This window comes from Bactrocera oleae, chromosome 4 (assembly GCF_042242935.1).
Source record: "Bactrocera oleae isolate idBacOlea1 chromosome 4, idBacOlea1, whole genome shotgun sequence".
In the NCBI taxonomy this organism is placed as follows: domain Eukaryota; kingdom Metazoa; phylum Arthropoda; class Insecta; order Diptera; family Tephritidae; genus Bactrocera; species Bactrocera oleae.
This window is the reverse complement of record NC_091538.1, coordinates 41,918,227-41,941,776: the sequence shown is the minus strand read 5'-3', so window position 1 is coordinate 41,941,776 and position 23,550 is coordinate 41,918,227. Positions and strand designations below refer to the sequence as shown.

Below are 23,550 nucleotides of genomic sequence, written 5' to 3'. Positions count from 1 at the left end.
TAGGGTCTTCGTATTGGGCTCTTCTAGTAAGCTGTACTAACTTTGTTGGAGGGTAAACTGATTGGCACCAAGTTACACAGAAAAGTCTTGCTCAAGCTTTCAGTTGTAATGGTGACACATATATGAATGTTAACTGCTCCTTCCTAAAGAATTATTAATACTGTTGTAAATAGAAATCCCTTGAAAGACAGTCTTCTAGCTTTCTCGACTTGGCAGACTGATCGCAATTAATGTCGACTGAATCAAAGTGCTCTTTGATTACTAAGATTTCTATATGAAAAGCTACTAACCGATGATATCGAAACACACCTGCAGTTTTATATGAAAAATTGGTTTTCCCGAACAGTTTGATCTCTGAACTATAATACAAATGACATGAAATATTGTGAGGCGTATACAAATACCTCACATATTGACATAGTGATCGATAGAGTATGAGAGATACAGCAAACAGAGAGAATAGAATTAAAACTGAACAACGGGAAAGTAATATATGCACCGATTTCATCTATTTTATATGTGTATCAAACAAACCAAATCAAACATTGCCTCAACAGTTTATTGAAGTGTTCATTTTGATCATTATATTGGGTCGTTCACTAAGTAATTTCGTTTTTTTAGAGCAATTTATACACATTTTTTTTATTGTGGAAAATTTTATGATGTTTAATATTATATAATCTTTCAGCAATCTCTCGAGTTGTTATTCGATGATTTGCATAGACTTTATTTTATATACATCGGCTTCAAGAGGCCCTCCAGGACGTGATGCATCATCAAGATCGAAATTGCCGGAACGAAATTTGGAAACCAATTTCGGCATTGGCGTTCGGTCAATACATCTTCTCCGTACGCATACAATTTGATAGATTTAACAGTAAAATATGCCGAAAATGCTGTTTTTGATCTTCCATGTTCGATAGAGCACCAAACAAAAACTATTCCAAAAATTTAAGAAAATTTTTTACAAGCAAGCCTAACTATAGCAGCTATTCAAATATACAACGTAAAGTGGTATAGTGCGAAGTTGGCTGCGAAAAGATTCAATAAGATAGCTGTTGTCGAAATTACTTAGTGAACAACTTAATATATGGTATAAAGAAACCTAGAGTTATATAAACAGTATAAGAGTATAATAAACTGGTTTACTTGTCGACTATTCTTAATATTCAGCATTACATTGGCAGTCGACATACAAGAAGCATTATAATATGTACATAAATAAGGTAAAAATAATATTGTACGTAATCCAAAATTGTTTTACGTTTTCGTTGATATATTATATATCTATTCCTCCATTAATTTCTTTTAATTAATTGGCTCTAACAAATTTGCTTGAATTGTGAATTACGTAACATTGGTTTTGTGGAACATAAGCATGCAGATGTTATGAATCTCAAAAAGTGTTAGACGATGTGCTTTTCCCGTAGATCTGTGCACCACTCTAATGTATATACAAGGAGCGCCAGTATGCCGGTGCAAGCCTTTTGAATGGCCTCCATGTCTGCATAACGCTTTCCTTTCATCGGCAAATGCGTTTCTCCGAAAAGGAAGAAGTCGCAAGGTGCCATATCAGGTGAATACGGGGAGTGGTTGATTGTTAAAATGTGATTTTTGGTCAAATAATCGGCCACAAGCGTCGATCGATGAGACGGTGCATTATCGTGCAACAAACGTCAACTTCCATCTTTGCGATATTCGGGCCGAACACGTCGAATACGGCGAACACGTCGAATTACGGGTGGAACAAATTTTTTGTGGACAATACCCTTGGAATACTTACTTTGGAACGCACCTTGTATGATTTAGGAGTTACTATAGACTGAATTTTTCTTCTTGGCAAACCAATATTAATACCACAGTTTATAAAACGAAAAGTGCTCTTAGCTTCGTTACACGCTGGTCTAAAGAACTTATAGATTCGTATGTTACTAAAACTCTTTTTACAGCTTTGGTTAGACCTTTATTGGAATATGGTTTTGTGGTATGGAACCCTAGTTAATAGATCCATTCTGACAAGTTAGACTCTGTTCAAAAACAATTTTTACTTGTTGTCAGAAGTTAAATTTTATATCCCGATCTTATATAAATTTTTAACTAAACGAACCTTTCTGCTGCATATATATATCATGAGTTTATTCCACACTCATTTTTCAAAATAAAAAACACTATATTGGTTTCTCTTAATAAATGAAATCGTAACAATTCATAATAACGTATTTTTAAATCTTAGGTGTTGAAATTTTGATTTCTGTAGCTAGGCAGTTTTATATCTCGACCTTAAAAAACTTTCTTGCCTTTTATGACTCGACTAACTCCGCACGTAAGCGGATTGCGTTCCTTGCGTCGGTTGGGCCGGAGGAAGGTAATCATTAGGTTATTATATATAATAAGGGCAACTATATAGTGTTAATTTTTATAGAGATATTTCTCACTCTATCAATCAATCAGACCAGCGGATATGAATATAATAGGTAGTAAAGAATGTAAATAGATTTTCTCCAATCATAATATTCAAATATTTTTTGATGAAATATTCTTACACCACTATGTGGAATAAAACTTTTTATATTAATAATTGGATTACCTTTTGTTAGGTAAAAGAAGGTCATGGAATATATTGGATAATATACTACTTACTTTTTTAGTCATTACTGTGACGGAACAATATCAATCTGCGAAAAATCAGAGACCTTTGTGCAGAGCCATGCAATAAGAACAACATGACGTATGAGTAATTCTAGTAAGTCTATTGGAGCAACGGCGATACAAATGTTTTTATATCCATCTGATTAATGTTGTACATCAGCCTTTAATGTTTAAAACTTTAAAGCGTTTTCCTCACAAGTCACGTTTCCAGATAACTTCGAAACAATTACACCGAGTCTCTCAAAAATTTGAACACTGTTTCTGTACATAAGATCGACACTAAGGAAAACTATAATCTAACAAATGAACCTAGATTTTTTGATTTTGGATGATCCAGTATCAAGTTATTAGGGGTATCGCAGACCTACTTTTTTCCGAGACACGTTCGACTAATTGCTGCTATTGCTGTATTTTTAAATATTTCTTTATGAAAATTTTATAAAACATTCTACATATGTTATACTTTAATTCAACACTGCTTTTAAGAAATATATTTTTACTTTGCCGGCACAATCTTTGTGAGTTTTTTGTGCCATGCGGCATGTCGGCCTTAATATTTAACTAGCTATAAAGTTTGATTCAAAATGATTAACTTTATCTGTAACTCTATTCCAAATTTTCCAAATTTCTAAAATAATTACATAATTTATGATATAAAATAAAACTACCACTTACCTTTTTGGGCAAGAGGAATCCACTGTCAAAGCTGACCTTTGTTCCAAAGCCACGAAAGAAGTTCTAGGAGGAAAATTAAAATATATATTAACTTCCCGCTAAGAAAATGGAAAATTTTCTAAAAATCGGGAAGATATTGGTTTCACCCCATTTTGCAAAAATCGAGTTCTCAACAGATCTCGACGTTCTGAGGGTCGAGGAAGCTTCCCCGAACATTTCTACGATGATGTCCGTATGTCTGTATGTATGTGTGGATGTATGTGTGTGTGTGTGTGGATGTATGTGACCCTCTTATAACTATTAAACTGCTCAACCGATTTGAATAAACTAAACGGCATTCCAAAGGGTTTCATTGCACTTGAATTTCGTGTAAGTTTGGACCCAATCGGACCAGTAGATTTCGAGAAATCTCAAAAATAAAAATTTTGAAAAATCGTTTTTTTTCGAATTTTTTCCAAACGACTTGACCGATCGACACCAAAAACTAATCAGTTCTAAACCTTGAAGAAACACATCGTTTGCCGCAAACCGGGTCGAAATCGGTTGATTTACTTGCTAGATATCGAAAACGAAAAATTTCGAAGAGCTCAAAAGCAGTGAAAAAAGCGAAATTTGAACGTTAGCGTATGAAATTAGAGGGAAGTTGCAGGGATGGCCCTTGAGGCCAACCGTTTTCTACATTTTTTTTTTTTAATTTGGGTTTGAAAATGGCGACTGCTTGATGTAGGATCTTACTATCCTTTACTTTTTCTACTGTAGCTAAAATTAAAAAGAACTTTATTTTTAATTAGATCGGTCAGTTCGTATGCAACAATGTATATGCTATTGTAACAAAAATTACCATCTTTAAACAAACGTCGCCAAAAAATTCTTTAATAATAAATTTTAAAATTTATGCAGGTCTCTGATTTTCAGTGATCCGAAATGTTGAAAACATGTTATTAAAATTAATAATGTTAACAGCTTTATAGATCTCTTAATTTCATGTTATACGCTGTAAAGGTGCAAATGTGGCACTATAGATGGAAAGTGGCTTTGTACTGTCGGTAATCCATATCATTACCACAGAAAGTCCTACGATAGAATAGTCAAGAGACTAATAATTATTCAATTCATTCATTCAATTCATTTAAATATTAAAAGTCCTTAAATTTGATTAAAATAGTATTCTATTTTTGCCTGTTTTGTCAGCTCATCTTGCTTATCACCATAGAGAATAAAGAACAAAAAATGTCAATCAACTTTTTTGTAATACCTATTATTGAGCTTAACAAATTGATCGATTCAATACAATTAGTGGCAAAACTTAATTTAAAAAAATAACTATCGAAAACGAAAAATAAACGTCGCCTGGGCAATTCTCACCCTTACGACAGAAAAAGGCAGCAAATGTTGTCCATTTTTTAGATTAGAAGGCAACATTCTTTTACAGCTCGGGCATAGGACAGAATAAATGCAACATTTTTGTTAGCAAAGAAAACGCTATAACGACATTTGGGAAAAAGTTCTCATCAAAACAATAGATTCTTCTTAAGAATAATATTCAAAACAGGTCTTGGGATCCAGATGAAGAGTCAACAGATTATTATTTTATATAAAAGTGGTATAATACAGCATAAGTGTCAGATCCTCATTGAAAATAATATATAAAATAAATATATTTTTTAGGAAAAGTAGTAACTATGGTGGAATGGAAGGTAAAATACTCTTTTTAAATAAGTATTTCGAAATCTCTGCAAAAATATTTGTAAAGGATGTGGTCGGTTATCGAATACATTTGCCATATTCTAAGAGAGACATATACACTTATTACATTGTTTCATTTCACTTATTACAAAATGTATCCATATTAAAGCCAGTCGTGCAGACGGACATCTATATACTATTCTAACCTTTAAAAATTTATAAAGTAAAGCGGAAGGTGGAAGATAACTAATATGAAAATATTTGAGGATTAGGTGAATATGATACACACTCATTGCAGAGGAACTTAAGGATTCTATGAACCGGTCTTATCTAAAAATATTCGAACATGTGTATAATATATTATAAAGTAAACCGGAAGGAGGAAGATATTTAATGTGAAAATATTTGAAGGTTAGGCAGTGCATATAACTTCGCATAGGTTTTTTTTATATAATTGCTTTATGATAAGAAAACCATTTGTGATGCATTTTATTGCGTTATATTTCTAATTGGTGAACATTCTATATATCATATATGGATTATGCTAATTTATAAGTTATTTTCGCAAATTGAATTTTGAAGACGTTATCAAGTGTTATTGTTTATATATCTCTAAAATTACGGATTTTTTGCAACTAACAGAATGCTATAACTGATTATTATATGAACAAGGTATATTAAGTTTGCCGCGATGTTTGTAACACCCAAAAGGAATCGTCGGAGACCTTGGTTTTTGAGATCTCGTTCGGAAATTTTGCACATGTTCCTTTTTTGAACGAACTAGAGAAGCTGCTTATTTGTCGGAACCGCCAATATCGAACCACAACAGCGTATAGCTGCATTACAAACTGAAATATCAGAATCAATTACTTGTATAGAAACTTCTTTCTTTGTGAAAGCTAGAATACCTTCGTTGCAATAAAAGTTTACATTTTTTCTAGTTTTATACTTAAGTTAATAGAATTAATTAAGAAGGTAATGAGTGTCGTTTAATAGCCACTTTAAAATGTTGAACACCTTTATGGTATATTTAAATTACTTGTGAATATTTCGAAAACAAGGAATAACAATTGAAAACCATTATTGCATTTTTGACAGGAGTTACGTTTAATTAGAAAAGAAATTGAAATTAATTTTCATTTGTGTTTTTTGTTTTTGTAATATTACTCACAAAATATTCTTCAGATTGAGGAAATGCACTTTCACGTATTCAACAGCAACTTTTTCAAATTCAAAATCACAAAAGTTTACAGTTTTCACTTGTTGTATTTTTTCCAAGCAAGATATTTAACACCGAATTTTGATTTTTCGGAAAACCCCGCCTAAATACTTCAGAATCGCTAGTTTTGACGTTGCCGCAATAACTTGTGTGTTAATTACTCGATTTATGTCTTTGTCAACAACTTGTGTTTACTTTCACACTTTAACGCTGAGCATTAAATTTTACCTGACTTGCATTCGCGCCGAATGTCTGCTTCGAACTGAAGTCACAAGTGCACGCGACTCGCCGTCGAGACCACGCTTGCTGCCGATATGGGCTGACTGTTGATTGTCGGCGCTACTGCCGCGATTGTTGTTGCTGCTGCGCGTTGGTGGTGGTGGTTCAATTGCTGCAGCTGGTTCGATGACACCGCTGCGATGTTCGTTGCAACAGTCAATGGCGAACTTGTCTCCAACAACTTGTTCGTTTGCCGCACACGCGCTCTTCGGCTTGCCACTTCCTGCACCTTCCCTTTTACTGGCCAACTGGCGTAAAACTTGTTTGCGCTTTGCTGTTGCTGCTGCTGTTCTCGTTATTGTTATTGCTGTTGTTGTCGCAACTGTTTGCAGTTATTTCCTTTCCGGTCGCACTCTCTCAGTGTCTAGCGCTCTCGCTTAAGCGCACACACAAATGCTTCCACCTTATTCCTAGACGACCTTGATGTGGCGCAGAATCCTCCGCATGCTTTGTTGGCTTTCTTCTCGTCGTATTGTTGTTATTGTTGCCGCTGTGGCGCGCTTTTCAAATGTTCCTTCACTTGTTTACTGCGGTTGCGGTGCGCTGTGTTGTTGTTCGATTGTGAATGTTTTGGTTTGTGGCGGCGACTTTTTTTCTTGTTGGACGCTAATTCTTCGCCCCCCTTGGTGGCACACCGCTGCGCTCTGCGGCGCCTCGTTCGTTCACGTTTTTCTGGTTAACTTATCTATTTCCGGCTTCGAATGTGTGCCACTGTGTGTGTTGGCTGCGCTATTATAAGCACTTATGTACAACCGTTTTTCTGCTGTTGCTACGGTCGGTGTTGCCGCTTTTCTAATAGCTGGTGGAGTGATGTTGTTAGACTTTTTATTGATTGCAGCATCAATGTATCCAAATCGTTGTAGTAGTTCAGCCTTTTTGCTGCATATCTGTAAGTAATTAAAATGAACACAAGATTAGCAAACTGCTGTGCCACTTAGCGTCCTGAACGATGGCAATTTACTAAGAATGTCGTCGCCACTAAACCAAGCCTGTCTCTTTCATTACGAAAATTAACAATAAATACTTATACTATTTAATAATCGATTGTACTCGGAGAAACTTGAAACTTTAACTGTAGCTTCACAGTATCATTATTAAATGAACGATGTAAGTAAGTTTAATTATTCCAACTTATTTATGCTATTGAGGGTATAAAAAAGTTATATTAACTTTACCACGAAGGTTGTAACTCCCCTAAGGACACGTCAGAGACCCTATATAGTATATATGATATATGTATATCTAGATTTAAATCAGCGTGATAAGCTGAGTTGGTGTCCGTCCGTCTGTATATATGTCTCTCAGTTTTTGAGATATCGATCTAAAAGCTGCTCATTTGTTGGAACCGATATCGCCCCTCTATATAAACTGAACGATAAAAATTAAGCTCTTGTATGAAAAGCTCTGTTATTTGAAAATATACAATCTCCGAACAAATTTTATAAATCGAACCTCTATAGCTTATATCTGCTATACAAACTGAATGATCTATATCAAGTTTAATTTGGTTATAAATTGTTTATATCTCACAGCAGAATCTTTAAATTTAGTACATACAGTGCGTTCGAAAAAGAACATTTTTTATTTACGCGATTAATTTGCAGAAAACTGTTTTTGTTTTTTTTCCCAAGTTAACACATGTTCAATTGTGATCAGTTTTTTTTCGATCTTCTTATTGTGTCACGTTGCGCCGTGAAATAAGAAAAACTAATGCTCAATATAAGAAACGTTTTGAAGCAGCCTTTTGAATCATCAAAAATGTTTCAAATTAACTGCTAAAAACTGGAAAGTATTTAAATACGAATTGTACATTTGTGAAGAGGTGATCTGATTATAATGGATAAACCGGAAATGTAAATGACAAGCCAGGAAGAGGGATGAACTACGAGACATCTAAAAGAGAGGGCACAAAAGAAAGCACTGCTTAGTCTAAGAGAAGTTAAATAAAATTAGTTTAAAAAGGATTAGATGTATCTCTAAATAGAATACGGGGCAGACTTCAGAGATATGACATCAAACGCAGCAGTATTGTAAATAAGGCCCTGCTTTCAAAAACACACATTGAAAAATGGCTGCATTGGGCGCAGGAAAACATCAAGCGTGATTGGAGCAATGTCATATTTACAGATGAGTAAATTTTTGAGAAGTATTTGGCCCAAAAAAGCACAAACGTTATTAAAAGGAGTGTTAATCAAACCTAAAAGGTGAATGTTTATGGATGCTTCTCTACTCATGTATTTGGGGTTTTGAGGTGCTTCTCCTGGACGCCATTAGAATGATAAAATTGTATTAAAAAGCTTTTACTGAAAACACCTGAAATGATTTACGGCAAAATAACCATGATTGGATACTGCAGAAATACAATGATCGGAAACATAGGACTCTGTACTCAATGAAAACAAGAAAACCATATTGCTATTTAAAATTGGCCATCACAGTCACCAGACGCCAATCCAATAGGAAATATTTGGGCTTTATTGAAAGCCAAAATATCAAAAACCATTTAACGTAAACAATTCACCATGTTAATAATAACGTTAACAACATTCTGCTACTCCAACATATCTGAAGGTGGCTTCCTGTGGAATATGCGTAAAATTTAGTTACAAGTTGCCATCAAAGATGTCAGGCAAATATTTTTAATAATAAGACAAATTTTCCTAATAAAGGCTTTTTGGAAAACTAAAATGTCATATTTTCAACGTACTGTGTATTTATTATGATATGTGGTTGTGAAACGTAATCGGTGAAAAAACTAAATTTCGAATTTTTTCTGATACGTTATTTTCCATTTCGGATGGCGGTATGCTGGACGATAAAAATAATAATTAGGAGTTTCGTGAGCATGAATACATCGAAAACGGTAGTTGCTGCTTGAAACATAGAAACTAAGACGACGTTGACCACAAAGAACTTGTTTTCTTATATGTTTTGATTATATAAAATAAAACACTGCTGATGAGTTAGAGTGTTGCCACATACTTGGCCCACAAATTAAAATTTTGAGTCAAACAATTGCAATGGAAAACAACACCCAACCCAAACTGTAAGGGTTTTAACTGAAGAAGTTATAGAAAACTTATAACTGAAATTATCTTTTGAACAGGGCTGCCATCCGTTTTTTTTTTAAATAAAACAATTTACAATATAAAAAAGTTACTACAATATTAATACGAATACAATGAATATTAGAAATTAGATCTACGCCGATTTTGTTGGAAGGAAAATGTTGAAATGATATTGACACCAATTTCATTGAAAGCGATTTGAAAATTCATAAAAGATGGCATTTATGGCTTTTGAGTTATCGTAAATCGTTCAAGGATTTTTTGTTTTCCTATGAATAAATTTTACCAAAAATGGATGTAAAGGAAAATATTTTTAAAAATTTTAATTTAAATTTATTATTGGGTGCAAATAAGCGCAGCTTTAGTCGACTGAATTGTTGAAAATAGCAAAGACATACCAACGCACGCATTCATATAGCTACTATACATAAGAATATGTAAGAGATTTTAACATTTCAGCGCTTTGAATAGGAATGAAGAACAAAGCGTTGTAACTTATTTCTCCATGCGGCAGCACAGTTTTTCATTTTCCCGACTTTGTTGTTGATTACATGTGGCGCCAATTATTCTCATGTAACTAAAACTTTTTCCATTGATGCCGCTCTTATGCGATCCTTGCATGCTGTTCTACACTTGCACACTGTCTGTGTATTTGTTTTGTTCATTTTTGGCATTCGTTTCATTTCATTGCGTTGCGATTTCTGACGAATTTCGTGCATATTATTTCTTTATTCGCTTTGAAATGAGTTTGCGTTCCTGTGTGTGTGTGTGTATATAAGTGAGTTTGAGTGCGTAAGTGTGAGTGAGTGCTCGTAAGTGCATATGTGTGTGTGTGTGTGTTGTTGCCGACCGTTGGCCGCCGGCGCAAATGCTCCAAATTGGCTTGTAATGCCTTTTTTAGTTTTGTTGTTGCAATTTTTGATTTCAAGTTGTAGTTGTAGTTGTACAAATTGGGCATATTCATACATATGTGGAAATATAAATGCCGTTATATTTATATACATATCCGAATATAATAGATATGTATTTGAAATATATCAATATGTTCGCTATACACACCCACATATTTACATACGTGAGGCATGCAACACACTCAATGCGCTACTTTGTTGCCGCCAACGATTCCCGTTATTATTCCAGCCAGCATTCTCTGCATTGTTGAGTACACACGTACACTGTTGTTATTGTAAATGTTTTTAAGCTTTATTTATGTGCTCGTCTGTTTCTGCCGCTTTTGTTGTAGTTGATTAAAACACTATTTGCCACAATGTGACAACTGAAATACCGTTATAAATGTGTACTCGCGCATACATACATACATATGCAAATTCACTTTTACGCACATAGACGAAAGTACTTACAATAACAAAAATCTTCATAACGATAAATAATAGCAATGGTGCAACAATAACCGCCGTATTGGTTTCTGCAACAGCTGCAACTCTTCCTATGCACTTAATTGTCAAACAGCTTTGACAGCCACATGCATGTACATATGTGTGTATGTAGAGGCACAGCTGCATCAGCAACCAACGGTGGGGCGCCAGGCAGTAGCAACAGTAGCGTTTAGTATATAATATTTAAATTCCGCCGTTGGCGTATTTTAGCAATTACATACGCCTTACTGTATGCTATAATAAAATGAGCACTTTTCCAGGGACATAATTACCCAACGCACCAACTTCAATGTAAGCGCTCACTAATACACGTACGGTTTCAGACTTGCTCCCTAAAGTGGGTGTTGCACATGAACGTGATCTATCCAATCCTTACCAATACTTCTACTTTATTCTAAGAATTAAAGAAGTTTTTCTACCTGAAACATCCTGCTTTTTATGGAATTTCTTTCTCAGAAAGTATAACAGGTGAAAAGATGAAAAGGGGGTACCGAACGTCGGTCGAGCGTCGGTTAGTAAAATCTAAAACATACATGTCTGTACATTTTGCCGCATTCGTGGTACTACAACGAAGGAGAAAACATGAAAAATGTAAAAACTATCATTAATTTTCGGATCGTTTTTAGTACTTATTATTTATTTAAATGAAGCCTTTTCAATATTTTTGGGAGATTCTATTACTACGGTTTCATAAATTTCCACCAACTCGAAAAACGTGGTTTTTTCCGCAGCGGACCAGCGCGCTTGACACCGCTCTACCAAACGACCGATAACTTTTGTAATTTAACAGATTTCAATCAAGTGTATTCTTGAAGCATGTATCTATCTAAATATGCAAAAAAAAAATAAGTCTACCTATCGAGTCTATTACTTTCAAAAAATTGAAAGTTTGTTTTTGGCTTAAAATAAGCTTTAGAGTCTTAAAAACACTGTTCAGTGGGAATAACACTGAAACCCATTTCTTTGTTTCTGCGTGTAAAACTTAAAGACCATTTTTTATGAACCTGCTTTTTTGAATCGGACGACAATGATAGTTACTCGAAAACTGTTGCATTTATTCACTTGGATTTTTAACTGCGACTTATCGTTATTAATGTAACTTTTTATACAAAATTTACTGTTCATTTTATCGGTAAAAATATAACATTTTTACAAATTCGCCATTTTGCGAAAAATTGTTGTAAAACTAAAAATATACATAATTTTCTAACAAATCCTATGTATGGTACAAATAATATTTATCTTGTGCCCTATAGCACGAATTTCTAGAATTACTGACGCCCGTCCATACCATCTTAAAAAAGGTGATTCCGAAGATCCCAAGATCCTTCCGCAAAAATGGTTTCAGCACCAATTGTTGTGCCCGATGGCGGATGGACTCATATTACTCCACCGCGGCAATAGCATATTCGGTGCACATTGTACGGCGTCTCTGAGGATTTACATTATCCACTAGAGTAAACATGGTGTGAAAACTTTCCTTGGTTGCTCAAACTACCAACTCTGCAGGGCGATTATGTCGACTGAATATTGTAACATTATTTTGGTAATACATTTGCATGATGAAATGGTAAACTAAACTGAGTATAAATCAAGTAACAGCTGTCAAAAATACCAGCTCCGAAAAAAGTATTGGCTTATTGTTACTCGTTAAATGTTTGAAAAGGAAAAGCGCGCTTTCTTTTTCCTTACTCCCAGAATGAGTTGTGAAAGTTAAGCCGTTTTAGGGCTATCTCCTCAACGGTATCAGTAAGTTTCACTAATTTATTCTTCAATATTTTTAGTAAATCATAAAATAGTTGTTTTAACTGGTTTCCCAATAAATATTGGTTTCGCTTATAACATATTAATAATGTTTTTTTTTTCATAGTGTCGAAAGAATTCTAAATCAGATTAAACTTTTCCTTGTGGTATTTGAAAACACACATTTGATCTTTGAAAATATATTTTTATCATTTTCTGTAGTTCAGTAATGGATCAACTCAAATATCTACCCCATCTCATTGTCTTGTCCAAGGATATCAAACATGCATACATTTTTTTACTTATCATCCACATCGCGCACTTCTTCATGCACGCATTATGTGTGTTCAAAGGACATTGGTGAATTTTAATATTTTGTTTTGGTTATAATGGGACACATATGTTTATCATGTGCTTGCATTAGGAGCCAATTTCGATTATTAGTTCCATTTTGACCACAGAAAATGTGAGTCACGTTTTTGTGTGCTCTTCGATTTTTGACTTTTGAAAGAAATGGATTAAAGAATATGTATTAAATTTTGCGTTCAAAATGATATAAAGTGTGTCTGGAGGTACAACCACGTCGACAAGCGAAGAAAACATCAAAACAGTGAAAAAACGGTTCTTGAAAATCGTCGAATCATTATTAGGGAAGTTGCTGAGGATGATGGCATTTCAATCGGCTCATGCCATTCAATTTTGTCAAATGTTTTGGCAGCGCAGTTTGTTCCCAAATTGCTAAATTTTGAGCAAAAAAAATGTCGCATTAGTATCGTTCAGAAGGCCAAAATAATCATGCCTCAACCACCGTATGCACCAAATTTGGCTCCCTGCGAATTTTTACTATTTCCAAAACTGAAGAAACCAATAAAAGGAAAATTTTTTGCCACAATTGATGAGGTCAAGTCAGAATCGAAGAAAGAGCTGATGGCCATACTGAAAAGCGCACTTCAGAAGTGCTTCGAGGATTGGAAAAAGCGTTGGCACAAGTATATTATATCCAAGGGGGACAGAATAGATATTGATGAATATATAAATGTTTTTCAAAAAAATCCAAAACTCACCTTTTCCTTTGAACACACCTCGTACTCGTCTTTTTTTACAAAATGGGCTATATTAATGTCTGCGTTCGTGCGTTTATTTTATTTATTCTCACTCAATATGACTATTCAGGTTAAGCGTTTTTTACATTAAGTGATTTAAGGAAATTAATGTATATATATATAGTTGTGAAAATATATACGAAGTAACTTTCTATTACTTTCAACATTCATCAGGACAATATAAACAAGTAAGGAAGATCTAAGTTCGGGTGTAACCGAACATTTTATACTCTAGCAACGCGCAAGGATACCTCAAAGACACTGGTTAAGCAAAGTTTTATCCGAATATAATCATTGCTGCTTGATTTGTGTACTGGAGTTTAATATTGTGCTATATGCGAAGTCGGCGTGGTTATAGTCCGATTCCGTGGAAGTGGATCACGCCCATCTGCGAACTCTTCCTTCAAGGAACACGTGTACCAAGCTACATTAAGATATCTTAGTTTTTACTCAAGTTATCGCTTGCACAGACTTACGGACGGACAGACAGACAGACTCACCCGCATTTCAACACGTCTAGTCATCCTGAACATTTATATATACCATACAATACTACCATACAATACTTTGTAGCAACATGTTGCAAGGGTATAAAAAGCCGAACATCATCTTGAATCAAACAAATGTAAATGGTTTCGAACATTCGAAACTTCAGACTCAACCGCCATGCACTTTTAACCTCACATTTTGTGGAACAATTGATACATGTGCTTAAATATGTCAAGCTAAACTGCATCTTTTAACACATACCCGTTGTTTTAGTATGATCTCGCATACATATCGATATGAAAAGCAAACGAGAGCACACACATATGTGAGTGCTGGTGTGCGTGCAATTTATACTTACGAAATGAGCTCTGAGATGGTTTTAAATGCGAATGAAATTATAACCGTCGGCGTTAATTTCTCCACATTGTCGCCGTCGCCGTCGCCATCAATAACAACAATAAATGCCACGTATATCAATTCTTTGTGCGCCACCCCTTGAGTCCTCCTGTGTTTTACTTCGCTGTCATACACATAGTCTAAGTTTTCTCTGTATATGAGTCTGTACTCATATCTGCCTCAGGCTTAGCTCTGCTTCTTTTCGCCCTGCTTCGCTGCCACCTCGCCGTATTCCTTGCGAATTTTTCAAGCACGACGCCTTAGCATAACTTCGGGCTTCGATGTCGTACGTCTGAATGCATTCCTTCAGTCGCCCGGCTCGACTTCCAAACGACGACTTGCCACTAAACTGCTGCGATAGTAGCAAATTTGCATGTTGCATGTAGCAGGCTCGTATCTTTTGCGGGCTTAATGTCGGCGACAGCGTCGACGACGACGACGTCTGCAATGGCACCGCCGCCTCTCTACGGTCGCTCTGTTGCATTGACGCTCTCATTTACCTCAAAGCGAAACTGCTGTCTCATTGAAGGCCCTTAACCCAACCGCTTCTTCCGTTGCTCTCACACGGTGCCACACACGCACCCTGCACGCGCTGCCTCACAAACACCCGCCCATTCCGGCGCCAACCCTACAGCCGATTGAGACGCTACACTAATTACAGCTGATTCGCTGCCGGCATATTTGTTTCGAAATATTGCTCGCGGTTAATTTATCACAAGTTTTTCTTTGAATCGCCGGTGGCTGAAAAATGTTGCCAATGCCTTTGTTATAGCTATTGCATTTGCTGCCTGGCACGGTTGTGTGTTTCTACTTCTATTTGTGTTGTTGCCATTTTGTCATTGCGCTGGTTATTTCTATCAATGCTGCTGCAGCTTTCTTGTTGTTATTATACATAGCTTGCGGTGTTGTCGTTTTATACAGCTGTGAAATTGTGATCATCTATGCCGCGCCCCGTGCCGCGCGTTATCGTTGCCGTTGTCGGCTACCTGGCAGCCACTCCCCGCTTATCGCTAAGCGCCCGCTTGTCTAAGTATACCTTCATATTAAAATTTGTTAGCCGCTGGGCTTTAATTCTATTCTTTTTCGACATCAACTGCACCCAGCGCCAACATCATTATTGCCGATTGTACTTCTGTATGAGTTGCAGCGCAAACGAACACCAACATTATCATCCCGACAAACGTCATCAACAGAGCAATTATTTTCGAATCATACCCAACAAAGTGGCCTGCAGTTAGCAGTCGGCTCTAAAGCCAACGAGATATTCATTATCATCATACGAGTATATATGTACATATAGTCTTTTATGCAAATACAGCACTCACACATAAACGGATTATATCACTTATATAACGTCAATTCATCTCCCTCTTCACACTCGCTTCATGGAAGTTTGTTATTTCGTTTTTATACTCTGGCAACAAGTTGCACACGGTTGCTTGTAACACCTAACTAATCGACATAGATATAGAGTTATACATATATACTAGGAGACCCGACAGACGTTGTCCTGTACACACGTCGTTAATTCGAAAATTTCAAACATTCTTTAATAAGCTCTAACAATCTGGACCGTTTTGATTAAAATTATTATTCAAGAGTTATTTTAATATCTAACGCCATTACATGTACACTTTTCCAAATTCGACCGATTAGTAGCATGTGAGTATATACTGTGTGTCTAAGTATGCATTACTGTATGAATGAAGTGAAATAAAGAAGCTGTGTTAACTAAAAAGATGCATCTATTACCACACTCCACGTATAAGCAGAGAACGTATATTATAATATATAATATAATATATAATATACGTTCTCTGATATAACATGACAACGAAAATAAAAATAGAATAATAGATTTTAATCTGTTTCAATATCTAGTTAAAGAGATGAAGTACAGATGGCGCTATTCTATAACGCCAACTCTTACCGCGAAAGTGATGAATTTTTAAATTTAAAATTTTACGTAGTACAAAGTTCACTACCCTCCCTGCCCATGGTAAGAAGTTATAAGACTCACTAAACACCCCCCTCTCCTAAACGCCTTACATAATTTATTAATGCCCCTTATGCTATCTTAGAATATTATCTCGTATCTCATACATAAATTTATCAAAATGATGAGTTCAAGTGATTCACGGATGCTCGTACGATCGATAATTTGAGTAAAAATTGAGCGAAGAGTGAGAAGAGTAGTACTGCAAATAGACATACTGAGTCACAGATCTAGAAGATATATATCCTTACAAAAGCAATGTCAACCAGACTTTGTCGCTTGCATTCATGACACAGGGAGAAAGATGGGCGACATAACTTTTCACGCCTTCAAACGACGAATATCAGGATCTCAATAGCTGTGACTTACTTTTTACCGCAAATATACATTAATTCAGAAAACTGTCTCGATGAAATTCAGAGGTCATCATTTTCTGATAATTTTGTGTTGTTCGAAAAACTAAGAAAATTGGGCCAATAATTCTTCTAGTTCCCATATACGAGTATCTAATATAAGGATTCTTAAATTTTCTTGTTGACTTTATATACAAATAGTATAAATAGGTCGATATCTTAGTTATTTTATAAAAATTAACATTAAGTGAATGTACAATTTTTGATATACCGTTCGTGCCGAAAGTGGATGAAATCTGTCCATGAATCGTATCTGTCCCGATATTCTACAATACATACGAGTATGTACAATATAATGAGTTTCGTTAATCTAGAAGACTTTTCGCTGAATATATAGGTCAAAGTAAGGTTTATCTTTACGAATACAATTGTGTGGAAACATATTCTCAAGCATTTGTTAGTTTAACGCTAAAGGTACGTGAACTCAGTCTATGTGTGTTTGGTTTTATTAAAATAAGCGAATATATTTTATTGGTCACAATGTGGCTTAGCATTATATAGTATATGAAAGTATTCCTAAAAGGGCCCTTGCTTTCCATATACTTGCTTCACTTTACGAGTATAAGACTTTCAGATCGATCCAAAGAGATAATTAAAAGAGATAAAATGTATAATAACTGTATCTGGATCATGTGCATAACAAGTCAGAGTAAGAAGTGAACAGATCGTTAAAGAGTTCAAATAATTTATTAATCTATTCTAGAAAATTTAAATAATTGAAATTTTTGAGGTGATTTCATTCTTTAAGATATTTTGTCCAATAAAAAAATATTTTAAAATCCAGGGAATGTATGAACCAATTTATTAAATTCATGCTTCTAAATCACACTAAACTAAAATTCACATTAATAAATAACATTTAAAATATTTTGAGATACATACAAACTAATCTGTGATAAACGAATGTTTTTTTTTGAACCTCTACACAAGCGTGAAGTCCACCAGTAGAACGGAAATCTTTAAATTGGGAATAGGAGGTAGAAGGCAGAAGGTGTAAACTATTGATAAGCCAAACATTGTCACCATAATTATCATACGATTGATGAAACAGAGTTTATGGGCCGATTTCGTATAATATATAGAACATAAACAGAGATATGTTCCAATTTAACTTAATTTCGTTTGATATAGGTATTATCTTAATACTGTGAAACCAGACTTGCTACACATCGATTTTTACAAAATTTTATTTCCATGTATTTTTTTAGGCCTGAGCTGATCACTATTAAAGGAAATAAAGCTTTTAGAAAAATGTAAAGAGGATTTAATGGAAATAAATAAAACCAAAAATAAGGAAAAACGTTAACTTCGGCTACACCGAAGCTATAATTACCAAAAAAGGGTATACAAATATCTTTATCTTGATTTTGATCGGTCAATTTGAATTGCAGCTGTATGCTTTAGTGGTTCAATCTGAACAATATGTTCGGAGATTGTTGCGAAGCCTTGGACTGACGGTTTCAACAAATGAGCAGCTTCTTAGGATGAAAAGGACATGTGCACAATTTCAGATCGGTATCTTAAAACTGAGGTACCTGCTACCTGTACATATATATATACCAACATACAGACAGACGGACGTGGCTTAATCGACTCAGCTCATCACGCTAATCATTTATATATATACTTTACGGGATCTCAAAAAAAGTTCCAGATATTGTCTATTATTTTTGCGTAACCTGAGAAAAATTTTCACTTTGAACACTTGGAAGGAACACTAATAATAAATTTGCATTATAAACCATATCTCAATATTTTATTAGAAAAAGTTTGAGATCGACCAACGAAACGTAATTAATTTTAACATTTTGAGCATTTAATTAAAGTTCTTTAAAGACTAGATGTATAACAGTGTGAATGCTCGACAAGAAAGCACTTTCCATAATCGCTTTTTAATTGAAAGAGCTTTTCGAAACCCAATTCATTAAGTCATTAAATCATAATAAATTTTTTATTTACTACGCGCCCTCACTATTAGAAGGCACAAGGAATGCATAGAAGTGGCTATAAAAGGTATCAGCTCTGTTCGACGAAGTGCAGTTACTAATACAATTGTCAGAGCTTATTAACCTCAAAAATGGCTTTTGATAAAATGGCAAATTTTCACACTTTAAAGCGTCTACTCATCGCTTTGGGCTTGTGGCATGAAGGTAACGGTTCACGGTTTGAGCGACATTATCGGTATTACCAGTTATTCGTGCACACTACGATTACTTTCACTTTTACATTGCTCCTGGTCTTAGAAGTTATGTACAGTGAAAGTTTGAACCACGCCATAGATGTGCTAAAATTCATGCTCTGTGAAGTGGCCGTTGTTTTCAAAGTACTCAATGCCTGGTACTACGCACGAAAGATATCAGAATTGGTGAATGAATGGGAGAGCAGTGAGATATTCGCATTACGCACTAGCGCCGAAGAGCAGATGTGGCAAAAAACACAAATAAACTTCCACAAATTGACAATGATCTATATCTGTACGGGATTCAACTCGGCAATTTGTGCTTTACTTAGCGTACTATTAATGGGCGCATACGAACTGCCTTATGCGCTATGGACGCCTTATGATTGGAGCGATACTTATTTTTGGCCAATGTACTGTTATGAGTTTATCGCGATGCCCTTCACTTGTTTGTGCAACATTACGATTGACTTATTCCAAGCTTATTTGTTACTGCATTTAACACTTTGTTTTCGGGTAATCAGTATGCGCTTGGAGAGTGCCGGTACGGAAAACGCGATCACCAACGAATTCCTAAATAACATTAAAATGCATCAGCGTGTGAAAGAGTGAGTTCAGGTATACGTATCCACTATCTATAAAATCACATGATTTCTCCTAATTTAATTTCAGAATGGCTTTTAGCTGTGAGCAAGTCATATCACTGAGCATGTTAACACAGATAATGCTCACTTTCCTAATCATTTGCTTCATAATCTACAATCTACAAAGTGTAAGAACCGAAATTGATATATTCAAAGGAATGCATTATTACCAATAGTAATTTTCTCAGGTGCATTTCAGCGAAAACCCTGTTCATTTTTTAGCCATGTTTCAATTTGCACTGGTTGTATCTCTGCAAATGTTTCTACCTTGCTACTATGGCAATGAACTGACTATAGAATCTGAGAAACTGGGCATTCACCTCTACAGCTGTGATTGGACTGCTATGTCTGCAGTCAATCGACGTCTAATTTTCTTCTATATGGAGTCTTTGAAAAAGCCATTGGTGTTGTGTGCTGGGAAATTTTTCGAGATCGGCATACCAATCTTTTCGAAGGTTAATTTCTCAAAACCTTAAAGATTTAGTTATGACGCCAATTTATAATACTTCTACTTTTTCAGGCCATGAATAATACTTACAGTGTCTTGACTCTTTTGATGAATGTCAATGATGATCAACAGCGTTAGTGAATTCAAATAAAGTTTTAATAGTAAAATAACATTTAACTTAACAAAATGTTTACCTCTTTGTCACACGTAAACTCATATTAAAGGAAAACAAGAAAGGAAAGGCTAAGTTCGGATGTAACCGAACATTTTATACTCTCGCAAAGTCAAACGGTATACTCGTTTGAGATATCTTTATATATTTTTCATAGCGGGAAGTGAAAGAATCAGATGGAATTTAAAATGGCGTTATATGGGAAATAGGCGTGGTCGTAATCGGATTTCGCCCAAATACGCACTATAATATAGAAATATGAGAAGAATTTTATGTACCGAATTTGGTTGACATCGGTTAAGCAGATCCCAAGATATGGGTTTTCATCTAAAAGTCGGCGCCCACACCCACTGTCTAATTTTGAACGCGGTTCCTATAAAGTGTCTCATACCATCCCAGAGATAAAATTTAATGTCTTTGGCGTGTTTAGTCACGCCCACTTTTTAAAAAGATTTTAATGTGAAGATGCCCTTCCCTAATATAATAACCCTAATTAATTTAATTATTGTGGAGCTAAGTTATGGCAATTTATTTGTTTTTGATTAAAGGCGTTTTGTGGGCGTGGCAGTGATCCGATTACGCCTATATGCAATACCAACCGTCTTACGGTACCAAAAAACATGTCTACCAAGTTTCATAAAGATATCTCAATTTTTACTCAAGTTAAAGCTTGCACGGACGGACGGACAGACAGTCACCCGCATTTCAACTCGTCTCTTCATCCTGATCATTTATATATACATATATAACTTGATATCTATCTCGATTAGTTTTAGATGATTCAAACATCCGTTAGATGAACAAATGTATGTATATGAGTTCAGAATATAAATATACATAGTTAATGAGGGTACGCCAACATAAACAAAAATCATCTCAAAGTTCGTGTGACAAAAACAGTGTTTACCAGTGTAATTGGTTCTACTTACAATGATACTAATAATTTAAAAATCGGAATAACAACATTTATGCAGCAAGTAATTGAGGACGGCGCGAAACTTTTTCTAAACGCAATATTAGCAAGTAAGCAAACGATAATTTTGGATGCAACCGAACATTTTATACACTCTTCGAGGATGAAAACTGGAAGATACGTGTTGGAAAACTTTCTATTAAAAAAATGTTGCTTAAAATTTCAACATTCTTTATTCGACAGAAGCATGAAAGTATTGCAATTATATCTGGTATCTTATTAACTTGTATTATAGGTCATAGACTCACAAAGTTGCATTGCTACATTTTGCGTCGTATCCGAGATATTTATATTTAGATCAACCCATTTAACTCAAATTAGATTTAAATATGTATGTGTGATATCAGTCATAGAGGTTAAATTTTATAGACTAGATATACGACGAAACATTAACTAGAGGATTGGAGGTTTAGTTACATTAAAATATGTATCACACACACATAAATATATCGGGAATATTGGGGCTACCGGAAGGTCTCGACTGATTGCATTAACGTTGGGCATTACTCAAGTATACTTGAGAACATGTTTCCAACCAATTTTTGCAAAGATATCTAATAATACATTCCAGAAATATACCTACATATATTTTCGGTTGAAAATCCGCTGGGGACTTGAAAAATTATAGTACGATTTCAACTTTCCGTGAGCATAGTTTATATTTGTAATCCTTTCCAAGAAAAGGTGGACACTGAAATATTAAAGTATTTCAAGTAAATTATAAGAGTGTTGACGAGCTTACATGCGCCTGCATATAAGGCTTTCGGTTTCGCTCCCTCAATTCATAACGCCTGGGAAGATTGAAAACTAAAATAAGCTATATGATCTCTTTAGATACCGTTGTACCGATTTTGTACATTAGAAGAACAAATATAATATTTGAGAGTTTATAGAGCCGTACGATCTTTGATGTCCCTCGCCCCTTTCAGTATCGATAGGTTTGAGGTTTAGGAAATCTACTACTATTCAAAATGCTGTTCAAGGGCCTCCCTAAATACATACATAACACATATCTACAATCAACTATACCTAATAAAAAAAACTCTATTTTATGTTTCTTTGCAATCAAACTACAACTGATAACCATTTAATTTTTTTAAAACATAAATACCAAAAATGGTTTTAGTAAGGACTAAAAATACAGTATATTCGAGCACGGCATAACATGCCTTCTCACATCGCACCACCACACACGAGTGCAAATGTACTTGTACACCTGTAGGCACGTGCACCAATTCGTCCTTTTGTAAATATTATTTCTTATTTAAAAATCCATCTGTTGTAGATCCGAATGTCAAAGCTTCGTCTATTTTTCGTTCGATTACAAGTTTACAAAGCTGATTAAGTAAAATCACGGGAGAAATATAGTTTTAACAGACTTAATTACAATATTCGGCATAGTAACTGTCATGTGGCATGTAAGAGCCATGAGGCCGTTGCTGTTGTAGCGATAGAAAATAGTCACAAAAAATTTTTAAAATGCTTCCGCGTTCGGTTGTCCGCATGAATATCATCCATTGGTCGTCAAAGTCGTTCAAAAATTAGTTTTTATTTATTTGAAGCCTTATCCAGGTGTTAACATTATTTGACTGGTACACCAGTCCCCTGAAATCTTAACAACGGCTTCCTCTTCGGGTTCTGATTGATTCTGCATTCGTTGTAATTGTATTGCCCGAGTGAGCGCTAGCCTATTCATTTCGTAACCGGTAATGCGAACCATGAAAGTCTGTTTAGTTTATTGGAAAAACGTTAACTTCGGTTACACCTAAGCTATTATTCGCCTTCACAAATACAAAAGATTCCTTACAAGAACTTTAATCGGTCAGTTTGTTCTGTTCAGGCATTAAATTACCCTATTTCATGAGAGAGGAATGAGATATATATATAGCGAAGACGTCATTACACATTTTTACATATTAAATTTCAAACTGAAAATATGACTAGGAGCAACGTACACAGCTTCTGCGTCACAAGTTCCTTATTTAGTGCTGAATGTCTTAGCCAGGTCTAACCCGGGCTCT

The 23,550-nt window shown here is 35.0% G+C and overlaps 2 protein-coding genes across 3 annotated transcripts in view; one reads left to right on the top strand and one right to left on the bottom strand.

Annotated features, from left to right (window-relative positions):
* Positions 1–23,550, bottom strand: part of twz (BTB/POZ domain-containing protein twz) — an 85,429-nt gene that overhangs the window by 46,972 nt on the left and 14,907 nt on the right. The window contains exons 2-3 of one of the 2 annotated variants that reach the window (XM_036362601.2): positions 6,182–7,395; positions 3,325–3,387 (exon numbers count right to left, since the gene is read on the bottom strand). Coding sequence is in view for 1 of the 2 variants with exons in the window: in XM_036362600.2 (XP_036218493.1) it covers positions 3,325–3,387; positions 6,458–6,468 (74 nt within the window). In the remaining variant the exon portion in view is untranslated. The remainder of the gene's footprint in view (positions 1–3,324; positions 3,388–6,181; positions 7,396–23,550) is intronic. The other variant, XM_036362600.2, reaches the window with a different exon arrangement.
* On the top strand, positions 19,168–20,571 carry LOC118680880 (odorant receptor 94a). Its single transcript, XM_036362599.2, has 4 exons — positions 19,168–19,900; positions 19,965–20,064; positions 20,125–20,391; positions 20,457–20,571. Exons 1-4 carry the CDS (start codon positions 19,191–19,193, stop codon positions 20,520–20,522), a joined length of 1,143 nt encoding a protein of 380 aa, XP_036218492.2. The 5' UTR covers positions 19,168–19,190; the 3' UTR covers positions 20,523–20,571.